Source organism: Salvelinus fontinalis, chromosome 34 (genome assembly GCF_029448725.1).
Source record: "Salvelinus fontinalis isolate EN_2023a chromosome 34, ASM2944872v1, whole genome shotgun sequence".
NCBI lineage: Eukaryota > Metazoa > Chordata > Actinopteri > Salmoniformes > Salmonidae > Salvelinus > Salvelinus fontinalis.
The window spans coordinates 29272461-29285391 of NC_074698.1; the positions used below are offsets into that span (position 1 = coordinate 29272461).

At 45.0% G+C, this 12931-nt stretch overlaps 1 protein-coding gene across 2 annotated transcripts in view; it reads left to right on the plus strand.

Moving 5' to 3' along the window:
* Positions 1-8359, plus strand: part of LOC129833679 (mitochondrial import inner membrane translocase subunit tim16-like) — a 26247-nt gene extending 17888 nt beyond the window's left edge. Inside the window, exons 1-5 of one of the 2 annotated variants that reach the window (XM_055898425.1) lie at positions 4677-4808; positions 6441-6525; positions 6711-6847; positions 7471-7536; positions 8188-8359. In XM_055898425.1, the coding sequence (XP_055754400.1) occupies positions 4806-4808; positions 6441-6525; positions 6711-6847; positions 7471-7536; positions 8188-8292 (396 nt within the window). In that variant the 5' untranslated portion in view covers positions 4677-4805 and the 3' untranslated portion in view covers positions 8293-8359. Of the gene's footprint in view, positions 1-4676; positions 4809-6440; positions 6526-6710; positions 6848-7470; positions 7537-8187 lie in introns of those variants that run through there. The other variant, XM_055898426.1, reaches the window with a different exon arrangement.
* The last annotated feature ends 4572 nt before the right edge of the window (positions 8360-12931 follow it).

Below are 12931 nucleotides of genomic sequence, written 5' to 3' on the forward strand. Positions count from 1 at the left end.
GTGTCAGTTGACTGTAGGGCCTAGGTATTGTTGGTGTCAGTTGACTGTAGGGCCTAGGTATTGTTGGTGTCAGTTGACTGTGTGTTTGTCATGTGTTTTGTGCCTGCAATCTCTCAAATGTCTTACATTGTTCTTTGGGAAATTAACAAAAAGAAAGATCTCTTTTATACTTTGAATAATGCATTATTTCTCTGTCCATCTTATGAATAACGGTTTTGTGGGAATGTTCATGTTGCCTTGCAATAAACAACTGTTTGAACCTTGTACACATGCCATTTCTTTGTCTTTCAATTTGTTGCTTAAAACAAAATTATGTTTAAAGGGGAAAATGTTTGTTAATCACAAAGAAAAAGGGGTAAACTAGTAAATCTACTTATGTCATGATGTTGCCAGGAGACTCCGACCCGACCTGTAGTGGTGCTTCCACTGGCACAAGTGAAAGCTGTCCGTAACACATCCACAACAATCAGCTTTCCAAACGTTACTCTTTTGGGGTGAAGTTCCATTTATTGTGCATATAAATGGCTCCAAAACACATATTCCTATAGAAAAGGGTACAGAGATGCACTCTATAAGCTGTATCTGTGATACGGTAATAACTGTATGTGCTCTCCTCTCACCTGTGCTAACCCTTCCTGGTTACATGTGCTAACCCTTCCTGGTTACATGTGCTAACCCTTCCTGGTTACATGTGCTAACCCTTCCTGGTCACCTGTACTAACCCTTCCTGGTTACATGTGCTAACCCTTCCTGGTCACCTGTGCTAACCCTTCCTGGTCACCTGTGCTAACCCTTCCTGGTCACCTGTGCTAACCCTTCCTGGTCACCTGTGCTAACCCTTCCTGGTCACCTGTGCTAACCCTTCCTGGTCACCTGTGCTAACCCTTCCTGGTCACCTGTGCTAACCCTTCCTGGTCACCTGTGCTAACCCTTCCTGGTCACCTGTGCTAACCCTTCCTGGTCACCTGTGCTAACCCTTCCTGGTCACCTGTGCTAACCCTTCCTGGTTACATATGCTAACCCTTCCTGGTCACATGTGCTAACCCTTCCTGGTCACCTGTGCTAACCCTTCCTGGTCACCTGTGCTAACCCTTCCTGGTTACATATGCTAACCCTTCCTGGTCACATGTGCTAACCCTTCCTGGTCACCTGTGCTAACCCTTCCTGGTTACATATGCTAACCCTTCCTGGTTACATTTGCTAACCCTTCCTGGTCACCTGTGCTAACCCTTCCTGGTCACCTGTGCTAACCCTTCCTGGTCACCTGTGCTAACCCTTCCCGGTTACCTGTGATAACCCTTCCTGGTTACCTGTGCTAACCCTTCCTGGTTACATATGCTAACCCTTCCTGGTTACATATGCTAACCCTTCCTGGTCACCTGTGCTAACCCTTCCTGGTTACATATGCTAACCCTTCCTGGTCACCTGTGCTAACCCTTCCTGGTCACCTGTGCTAACCCTTCCTGGTCACCTGTGCTAACCCTTCCTGGTCACCTGTGCTAACCCTTCCTGGTCACCTGTGCTAACCCTTCCTGGTCACCTGTGCTAACCCTTCCTGGTTACCTGTGCTAACCCTTCCTGGTCACCTGTGCTAACCCTTCCTGGTCACCTGTGCTAACCCTTCCTGGTCACCTGTGCTAACCCTTCCTGGTCACATATGCTAACCCTTCCTGGTCACCTGTGAAAACCCTTCCTGGTCACCTGTGCTAACCCTTCCTGGTCACCTATGCTAACCCATCGTGGTCACCTGTGAAAACCCTTCCTGGTCACCTATGCTAACCCTTCCTGGTCACCTATGCTAACCCTTCCTGGTCACCTGTGCTAACCCTTCCTGGTCACCTGTGCTAACCCTTCCTGGTCACATATGCTAACCCTTCCTGGTCACATACGCTAACCCTTCCTGGTCACCTGTGAAAACCCTTCCTGGTCACCTGTGCTAACCCTTCCTGGTCACCTGTGCTAACCCTTCCTGGTCACCTGTGCTAACCCTTCCTGGTCACCTGTGCTAACCCTTCCTGGTCACCTGTGCTAACCCTTCCTGGTCACCTGTGAAACCCTTCCTGGTCACCTGTGCTAACCCTTCCTGGTCACCTGTGAAAACCCTTCCTGGTCACCTATGCTAACCCTTCCTGGTCACCTGTGCTAACCCTTCCTGGTCACCTGTGATAACCCTTCCTGGTCACCTGTGATAACCCTTCCCGGTCACCTGTGATAACCCTTCCCGGTCACCTATGCTAACCCTTCCCGGTCACCTATGCTAACCCTTCCCGGTCACCTATGCTAACCCTTCCCGGTCACCTGTGCTAACCCTTCCCGGTCACCTGTGCTAACCCTTCCCGGTCACCTGTGCTAACCCTTCCCGGTCACCTGTGCTAACCCTTCCCGGTCACCTGTGCTAACCCTTCCCGGTCACCTATGCTAACCCTTCCCGGTCACCTGTGCTAACCCTTCCCGGTCACCTATGCTAACCCTTCCCGGTCACCTGTGCTAACCCTTCCCGGTCACCTGTGCTAACCCTTCCCGGTCACCTGTGCTAACCCTTCCCGGTCACCTGTGCTAACCCTTCCCGGTCACCTGTGCTAACCCTTCCCGGTCACCTGTGCTAACCCTTCCCGGTCACCTGTGATAACCCTTCCCGGTCACCTGTGATAACCCTTCCCGGTCACCTGTGATAACCCTTCCTGGTCACCTGTGATAACCCTTCCTGGTTACCTGTGCTACCTATATACACACATGACCAGTGACCCATGACCCCAACATATAGTGCCCTCTAGAGTACAAAACAGTAAAAATTACCCTTGACAGACAACATATACACAACTCATAAACAGGCCAAAATGGCTCCTACACTACCGTTACGCTTGTTTACACTGAGCTGCACTGGGGTTGGACAGCATGACTGTGTAGATCAAGACACCGCAGGGCCGGCGTGAGTTATGGCTTGGAAAAAGTACCTCAATCCAGGATTGAGAAATGTGTTGTACTCCGAATTGTCCCATTATTCCAACTGTTACACCGGGAAGATTGAACGACTGCTAGTTTTCCCGAATAGCTGCCCTTTTCGTCTTCATGCGAATGGCACTAGAACTTGTGTTGAACAACACAGGATAGTCAGCAAATCAGGCTGTGTTCGGACTACGTCGTCCCTTGTGGGGAATGGGTTAGTATGTCAAACTAAAACATAAAACAAAAACATAACTGGTGGACACTGTCTTTCTAGGGACAAAAACATAACTGGTGGACACTGTCTTTCTAGGGACAAAAACATAACTGGTGGACACTGTCTTTCTAGGGACAAAAACATAACTGGTGGACACTGTCTTTCTAGGGACAAAAACATAACTGTCTTTCTAGGGACAAAAACATAACTGGTGGACACTGTCTTTCTAGGGACAAAAACATAACTGGTGAACACTGTCTTTCTAAGGACAAAAACAGTACATACAATAGCAAATTAATTCACAATGACAAATTCATAACATTGCTATAGAGTACAGTATGAAGACCAGACGGAGTCCTGTTTTGGCAGTAAGCAGGTCCCCTGTACCTGCGCACATGAGTGGAGTAGGTTAAGTCAAGGTGCATGGGCCCTGGCCTCTATTCATTCAAAATGATTCAGTGGCATTAGCATTCCCTCCCACTAGTTCCAGAGTACATTCTAATGTACGCTAATATGGCAATTATTAATCCTATTGTCTTGAAGGAGACAAGAGAAAAACACTTAAGTATATGCCTAATTCATGAAAATCATGTACAAAGCAATAACAGATGTCCCACTGGTGGTTAGTACCATTTTAGAATATAATGTCAACAGTAATACTGTTTCCAACTCAAGCCACAATAGGGGTATCTGGAGAAAGATAATAGAAGCAATTATTTCACTTGAATGAAAACAATGGGAAAGGAACAATAAAGTGAATGAAATTACGTTAACTATTGCCAAACAGGACTGATGAATGACTGCATGGCACGCCTGGTGTTAGGTCGGTTGGTGGCATGGTATGGTGGACTGCAGCTACTGTGATTAGTGACACACTTATTGTTTAACTCAGAAGCTAATGGTTTAAATCAAACATCTCCTTAGAGGATACAAGGTACTTTTTGAAACAAAGTAACAGAGTAATAATCTCTTGCACATGAGACAATAAAACATCTCCTTGGAGGATACGTGGTACGGTGTATTTAAATAGGAAACCTCAACTAAAATCACTTTAGGGCACTCAGCAAAGCTCACCTCCGGCTCCTTGACTTAACCTACTCCCCCCGCGGCGCAGGTACTGTACAGGGGACCTGCTTACTGCAAAAACAGGCAATGTTATGAATTTGTCACTGACTTTTTCAGCCCGCACTGAGCCTGATTGGCTGACTAACCATTGTTGTTCAAAGCACGTTCTACATCGCATGAGGATTAAAAGGGCAGTTTTACGGAAAAAAATGCAGTCGTTCAATCTTTCCGCTGCCACAATGGGACAATTCGTAGCACAACGTATTTCTCATCCCTGGATTGAGGTCATGCTGTCCGACCCTAGTGCAGCTAGCTGTAAGCAAACGAGTCTGATCTGCTGGCAGGACATGATGATGAAGACTGTGCAATGAAAATTGGTGCAATTTAAACAGCCATCCACTAGAGAGCAGTATTTCGTTTTGTGGATCTTCATCAAACTCAAATATCTTTGTTCCGAGTTTGACCCTTGAACTTTGAACCAACTGCGACCTTGATGGGGTTACATGTGAAAACGCCGTGCTCCTCCACCGGCTTTTTGTGTACTGTGCTATAAATAATCGGATAAACCCGGGTATAAGCAATGGTGAGATATTTTTGTATTTTGAAACGCTATAAATTGCTGTGTCATGATTATGGAAGCTGTGAAGGAGAAACGCTGCTTGCTTCTCTTGCCAATCTTGGCTGTCTAATTTAGTTTATGCAACCGTAATGTATCCTTGATATGTCTTCTACCTTTGTAGCTAACGTTAGGAAGCTGGCTCATATTATTGCTTTAATAAGCGAGCTAACTACACGGAATACATATAAACGCAACATGTAAAGTGTTGGTCCCATGTTTCATGAGCTGAAATAAAAGATCCCAGAAATGTTCCATATGCACAAAAAACGTATTTCTCAATGTTGTGCGCAAATGTTTTACTACCCTGTCAGTGAGCATGTCTCCTTTGCCAAGATAATCCATCCACCTGACCAGTGTTGCATGCATATCAAGAAGCTGATTAAACAGCATGTTCAATATACAGGTGCACCTTGTGCTGGGGACAATAAATGGCCACTCTAAAATGTACAGTTTTGTCACAACGCAATGCCACAGATGTCCGAAGGTTTAAGGGAACATGCATTTGGCATGCTGACTGCAGGAATGTTCGCCAGAGAATTGCGTGTTAATTTCACTACCATAAGCCACCTCCAACGTCATTTTAGAGAATTTGGCAGCACATCCAACCAGCCTCACAACCGCAGACCACGTGTGTGGCGTTGTGTGGGCAAGCGGTTTGCTGATGTCATCGTTGTGAATAGAGTGCCCCATGGTGTAGGTGGGGTTATGGTATGGCCAGACATAAGCTACGGACAACGAATACTATTGCATTTTATTGATGGCAATTTTAAATGCACCGAGATATCATGACAAAATCCTGAGGCACATTGTCGTGTCATTCACCTCATGTTTTAGCATGACAATGCACGGCCCCATGTCGCAAGGATCTGGAAGCTGAAACTGCCAGTTCTTCCACGGCCTGCATACTCACCAAAAGTGTCACCCATTGAGCATGTTTGGGATGCTCTGGATCGACGTGTACGACAGCGTGTTCCAGTTCCCGCCAATATCCAGAAACTTTGCACAGCCATTGAAGAGGAGTTGGACAACATGCGCTGCATAAGGCAAATGGTGGTCACATCAGATACGGACTGGTTTTCTGATCCACGCCCCTACTTTCTTTTAAAGCTACCTGTGACCGACAGTCATGTGAAATCCATAGATTAGGGCCTAATGAATTTATTTCAATTGACTGATTTCCTCATATGAACTGTAACTCAGTAAAATTGTAGAAATGATTGCATGTTGCGTTTGATGTGTTTGTTCAGTGTAGTTAATGACGCTCTCATCGGCACTGTGCATACTGCAGTCACTGTGCATACTGCAGTCACTGCAGTCACAGTCACTGCGCATGCATCAAACCTGCTCTACCTTTGCTCGCTCTGTCTGATCTGAAACACTTTCCTAACAGTATGACTATGGCTGGTTCACGATGTTGACTGTCAACACAATGTTGCTTGAAACATTGTCAGGTCTAATGTGAGCTGAGGGGGAGAAGTGGGTTTTGTTTGCATTGCGGTTGCCATTCATTCATCATGAGCTGTAATCTGTCACAAGACTAGGCCTTCTTCAGCCAAACCAGACTGTTGTAACAATTTCTCTCTTGTCTTTGTGTAGGCGAAATATCTTGCACAGATCATTGTCATGGGGGCGCAGGTAGTAGGACGGGCGTTTGCACGTGCATTGCGGCAAGAATATGCAGGTATGTTCCTCACTCAACAATGCTTTTGTATGATATTTCAATGTAAAAGGGACTGAAAATTAATTAAGTCTGTCTTTCTGTCTCTCTACCTTTCTCTCTGTTGAGAGAGAGAAACAAACTCTGTTGCATAAATTTTCCTTACCTGAGATGGTGACAAACCCTGTCTCTTCTGTCTGTGTCTGCAGCCAGTCAAGCTGCAGCGGAGGCCAGGGGGCGTGCCGGCCAGCAGTCAGCAGCAGCCTCTAGTCTCACTGGGATGACCTTACAGGAGGCCCAGCAGATCCTCAATATGGCCACGCTCACCCCTGAGGAGCTCCAGAAGGTACACACACTTTAAAGTACATTGAAGACAACACCCAGAGAACACAGGCCCTGCCCTGTCCCTGCCCTGTCCCTGCCCTAGCCCCTGCCCTGTCCCTGCCCTGTCCCTGCCCTGTCCCCTGCCCTGCCCTAGCCCCTGCTCTGTCCCTGCCCTAGCCCCTGCCCTGTCCCTGCCCTAGCCCCTGCCCTGTCCCTGCCCTAGCCCCTGCCTCTGCCCCGTCCATGCCCTAGCCCCTGTCCCTGCCTCTGTTAACCCCTGTCCCTGCCTCAGCCCTGTCCCTGCCCCGTCCCTGTCCCTGCTCTAGGAACTTCACAACACACAGATGATTGGATGGGTATAAACAATGTACCGGTACCTCCATCTTGTCCCCTAACAGGCTAGGAGGAGATGTTGCATGTTGTTAATCCCAATCCAGTCATATTTACACTGTCTATGGGGTAGGGCGCGGGCTAGGGGGTTTTCTGGACAGGGCCACACTCACACATTTAGAAGACAGGAAGTTCCCTCATGTGGCCTACATACAAGACAGACAAGTGTCTGTATATGGTTGTAAATGTATTTCCATATTAGGCCATTGGTGGGGCCAACCTGTTCATGACTGACCTGCTGTACTTTGTCAACAGAACTATGAACACCTTTTTAAAGTCAACGACAAGGCAGTGGGCGGCTCCTTCTATCTACAGTCCAAGGTGAGGTTCCTTGTTTCATTTCCAGTATCGAGCCATCTCTGTGCGAGCCAGTGCTTACTAGTGCCAGAGAGGCTTGAAACCATGTGATTCAACAAGCAATTGCTTCCTTGTAACTATGAAGACTCAGACCACCTCCTTGAGGTATTCATAGGGCGTAATGGCAAGTTGAGTCTCTTGGGCTTCATACCTCTTTGGTCCTTGTACAGTCTTGCACAGAGCTGTCCTGATGATAATTTCAATTAGGCTTGTGATAGCGCACATTCTTAGATCTGTAGTCACTATCATGATCATGCCTTATATTAGGACACCACATGCCAGATCCAGTGGTAGCCTAAATGAATTTTTACAATGTCAATGTGTCATTATGAAAACAGAACAGTAGACACATATGATTAGCCATGTATTGAGGTGCACTGCTAAGGATTTTGATCAGTTAATTCTGTGTGTCCTGTGTGTGTGTGTGTGTGTGTGTGTGTGTGTGTGTGTGTGTGTGTGTGTGTGTGTGTGTGTGTGTGTGTGTGTGTGTGTGTGTGTGTGTGTGTGTGTGTGTGTGTGTGTGTGTGTGTGTGTGTGTGTGTGTGTGTGTGTGTGTGTGTGTGTGTGTCCTGTCTGCTTGTGTCCGTCCATGTCCGTCCCTCTGTGTATTTGAAGGTGGTGAGAGCGAAGGAGCGTCTAGATGAGGAGCTCTCTATTCAGACACAGGACAGTCAACCCAAACCCCCACCAGAGCAGAAGCAACAGACACCAGAAACATGAAGCGCCCCCCTCCCAACCCCACCCACTGTAAATTATACCCTCAATAAAAGCCTTATCCTTTTCTCAACCCATGTCTCTGTGTGTATGGCTCTGTACGAGGGGTCGTGTTCATTATGCACCAAACGGAAGAAACCGGACTGAATCGGGGAGGTTCTATACCTGGAATTGGCCAATAAGAAACACTAATTTTAATTTCCGCATTGTGCTCTAATGAACCCAACCTGTGAATTAGACCTGGGTCATAAACATTAGTATTTGAAATTGCAACAAATGCTCATTCATGTTGTCACATCTACATCACAATGCTGCCACTGTGTGGTTGGTTACAGTAGTGTAGGCCTCCATAATGGAATAATGGAGCAGGTTTTGTTACTAGGAGTAGAGCCATCCTGTGTAACCAAAAAACGGTTACCTCCAAATATAATGCAAAATAAACTATTGTTATGTAATACAATAATTATAATAAATTGTTATATTAGCAACTGTTGCTACATGGGTTGAGAGAGACATGTAGGGGTAGCCATTAGCCACTTCAGACTTCAGAGATGCAGAGATGCACCCCAAAAATACCCAGAAATTGATTCATTCAGGAAGCTTGTTAACCAAATTAGGTTAACATTTAGGTACCCATATTAGGAGGTTGGCTGATGATGGTTTCAGTGATGCTCCAATCACATTCCAGAAGAGGAGTCACTGCTTATTGAGACTTGACCTCACCTGTCCTTAAGCAAACTGATTGATTTGCCATATAAGATACCTGGGGTGTAATCATTAGTTCCAAAATGATTTAAAACAAAACGTTTACTCCAAACGGAAAAAACAAGTTTCTGTTGGAAGAATACAATTGGTCCCTCCCCATTTCACTTCGTTTGGTTCTGTTTGAGTCCTAGTGAATACACCCCTGCTTAAGTTCATTTCTATGGTGTATTCCTAGTTGATATTGGTAAAATGTATACGGGTCCTTGTTTTGACTAGGTTTATTGTACAAATGTTCCATCGCGAGAATGAATCACTTTTCTCCCAGGTAACACGGTAACATGGTATTTACCGGAAGTGTAATTCAAAAGCATATAATTCAAAAGCATATAAATAGGCCAATGTCTGGCTTTGATTAGTGATTTGATCGAAAATTCAAGACCGATGCTACCTGAGCCTGATGAGCCCAACATTAAAGACATTTGATCAATCAATCAAATGTATTTATAAAGCCCTTCTTACATCAGCTGATGTCACAAAGTGCTGTACAGAAACCCCAAACAGCAAGCAATGCAGGTGTAGAAACACGGTGGCTAGGAAAAACTCCCTAGAAAGGCCAAAACCTAGGAAGAAACCTAGAGAGGAACCAGGCTATGAGGGGTGGCCAGTCCTCTTCTGGCTGTGCCGGGTGGAGATTATAACAGAACATGGCCAAGATGTTCAAATGTTCATTGATGACCAGCAGGGTCAAATAATAATAATCACAGTGGTTGTCGAGGGTGCAATAGGTCAGCACCCTCAGGAGTAAATGTCAGTTGGCTTTTCATAGCCGATCATTCAGAGTATCTCTACTACTCGTGCTGTCTCTAGAGAGTTGAAAACAGCAGGTCTGTGACAAGGTAGTACGTCTGGTGAACAGGTCAGGGTTCCATAGCCGCAGGCAGAACAGTTGAAATTGGAGCAGCAGCACGGCCAGGTGGACTGGGGACAGCAAGGAGTCATCATGCCAGATAGTCCTGAGGCATGGTCATTTTATGAGCCCAACATTAAATACATTTTATGAGCCCAACATTAAAGACATTTTATGAGCCAAACATTAAAGACATTTTATGAGCCCAACATTAAAGACATTTTATGAGCCATACATTAAAGACATTTTATGAGCCATACATTAAAGACATTTTATGAGCCATACATTAGACATTTTATGAGCCCAAGCCCAAAAAAGCCCAAATGATTGTGCCATTATCCAATACATATATAATAGGCTCAGTGTTGACCCGTCATTCAGGGTTCCCCACCTGTTTTGATCACCACCTGTTTTCATATGTTTGCAAACAATGTAATATATATATTTTTTTAAATCATTCTAATAATGATTTAATAATGATTAAATTGCTTCTACCATGCCTGCCTGGAGGGAGATAGTTAATAAAGCCACATACAAATATGAGCCGTGTTAAATTACCCAAACTAACAACATGTATACTACATACTTAATGAGTATGAGTTCATTTTAGTATACTGTAAGTGTAAACAAACGGTATTCTTTCAGTTGAGCGTACTAGCGCTTCGCCTGTCTACCGGAAGTTGATGCTGTTGCTATGCAACCTCTTGCTAGAATAAGAAATTACTAGCTAGACATTTTACGACTTCGGGTGTGTTCATAAATTCAGTCTGAATTATGCACCTCCTTCAAATCATGATAATAAAGTTGGGAGAGAATATGCAATTCTGGTGCAGCACAAGCGGCCCACAAAGTTACATGTGTAGGCTAGCGAATTTGATTTCAATTTTGAAATATAAAAATGTCTATAATTGGTCCCTCTTTGAATAGTTTATTGGTATAAGAAATGCAACAGCAACAAAAGGTCCAGCAAGCTATTTTAGTCTAGCTTTTTCTACATGAGACTCCAAGAGCTAAGCAGCGTTTTTTAAGAGAGAGGCCAGCGGAGCACAGGTGCATTTTTTAAGAGAGAGGCCAGCGGAGCACATGTGCATTTTTTAAGAGAGAGGCCAGCGGAGCACAGGTGTGTTTTTAAGAGAGAGGCCAGCGGAGCACAGGTGTGTTTTTTAAGAGAGAGGCCAGCGGAGCACAGTTGTGTTTTTTAAGAGAGAGGCCAGCGGAGCACAGGTGTGTTTTTAAGAGAGAGGCCAGCGGAGCACAGGTGTGTTTTTAAGAGAGAGGCCAGCTGAGCACAGGTGTGTTTTTAAGAGAGAGGCCAGCGGAGCACAGGTGTGTTTTTAAGAGAGAGGCCAGCTGAGCACAGGTGTGTTTTTAAGAGAGAGGCCAGCGGAGCACAGGTGTGTTTTTAAGAGAGAGGCCAGCTGAGCACAGGTGTGTTTTTAAGAGAGAGGCCAGCGGAGCACAGGTGTGTTTTTTAAGAGAGAGGCCAGCGGAGCACAGGTGTGTTTTTTAAGAGAGAGGCCAGCGGAGCACAGGTGTTTTTTTTAAGAGAGAGGCCAGCGGAGCACAGGTGCGTTTTTTAAGAGAGAGGCCAGCGGAGCACAGGTGCGTTTTTTAAGAGAGAGGCCAGCGGCGCACAGGTGCGTGCGTATTGCGCAAGAGACAGAGGCTATACATTTGAAGTTATTATGCATTACCCATCATTCATTACTTAAATATAACACAAATACTGCATTAAATGTACTATCTGAAAGAGGTAGGCTAGGACATCGATATCTATGCCTATATAATCTATTTGGAGGCAATTTGAATGGAATTGAGAAAGACTGCAAGAGAGTGCTCGTGTGTACTGATTTAAAGCAACAATGTTCAAGTGATAGGCTGTTTTAAAACTCTGCAGCTACAATTAAAAAATATATATCTTTACAAAAGAAAATAAGGTGACCCCGAAAGCCATTCGGTCATTATATTACTGTAGCATAGGCTTTGCTGCAGCAAATGTAGTCCTACCTGTGACCAGAAAAAAATTACCATGATGGGATGATAGGTCTACATGCATTGTGAACTTCACTCCATAGTGAGGTGGGCTGCCTGTCCGAAGATTGATGACTGAGCATTGATGACTGATCATGCAGAGAGCAGCGAGAAGGCCGTGGAGAAGCCATATTTAGACATCGCATATCATTTAACAGTTCCATTTCACATCATGCTGTTCATATAAATCATTTATTATAATTTACCGGTTTCTCACTGTTATTTATCCCTGGAAAAGGGAGTGGTTTTGGGTGGTAAATCTCGGTATCCGGGTTCCCGCCATTCAACCCTAGTTTTGACCCTCGCTTGTCTGGGAAATAATCCATAATAAATGAGTCGTTGCTGATGTTGTGATGTCAATCTAACGCCGGTCAATGTTGCCACTGATGTGTTCAAGGATCTGACATTGTCAAAGCCACCTACGTCATTCCATGCATCAGAGGACTCTACAACCATCTGAGGGTGTGTGTCCCAATTCTCCAAACTTTCCCCATATCTGTGTAAGCGTTGGTTTACATTGATCCACCACTGAGTATAGTGACAAGCTTGACAAAAGCCTAAAGAAATCAATTGCCTGAGCAGAACTCAACAAACAGAAGACGCTGTACCCAATAGGAGAGATGGAAGAGGAAGCCAAACACCCCACTCAGTGTTTTAGTATTTTATTTGATGGTTTAGTGAAAGTCAATGAACTAAGAGTGTTAACTAAAATCTGTCCTCAGGACCCCAAGAGCTGCATGTTTTTTCTCTCCATAGCACTACACAGCTTATTCAAATAATACAAGCTTGTTGATGTGTTGATTATTTGAATCAGCTGTGTAGTGCTATGGAGGGGCAGGACCGAGTTTGGGAAACACTTGTTGACCAGACCTAGTTGCTCTTGCATTGGTTTCTGTGGGAGACACACCCAGTTAATTTAACCGGAAATTACCATTTAAAATGGTAAACGGCCTGAGTGAACTATCTTCATTTATCCACTATCTTTGCCCTTTAGCAAATCAA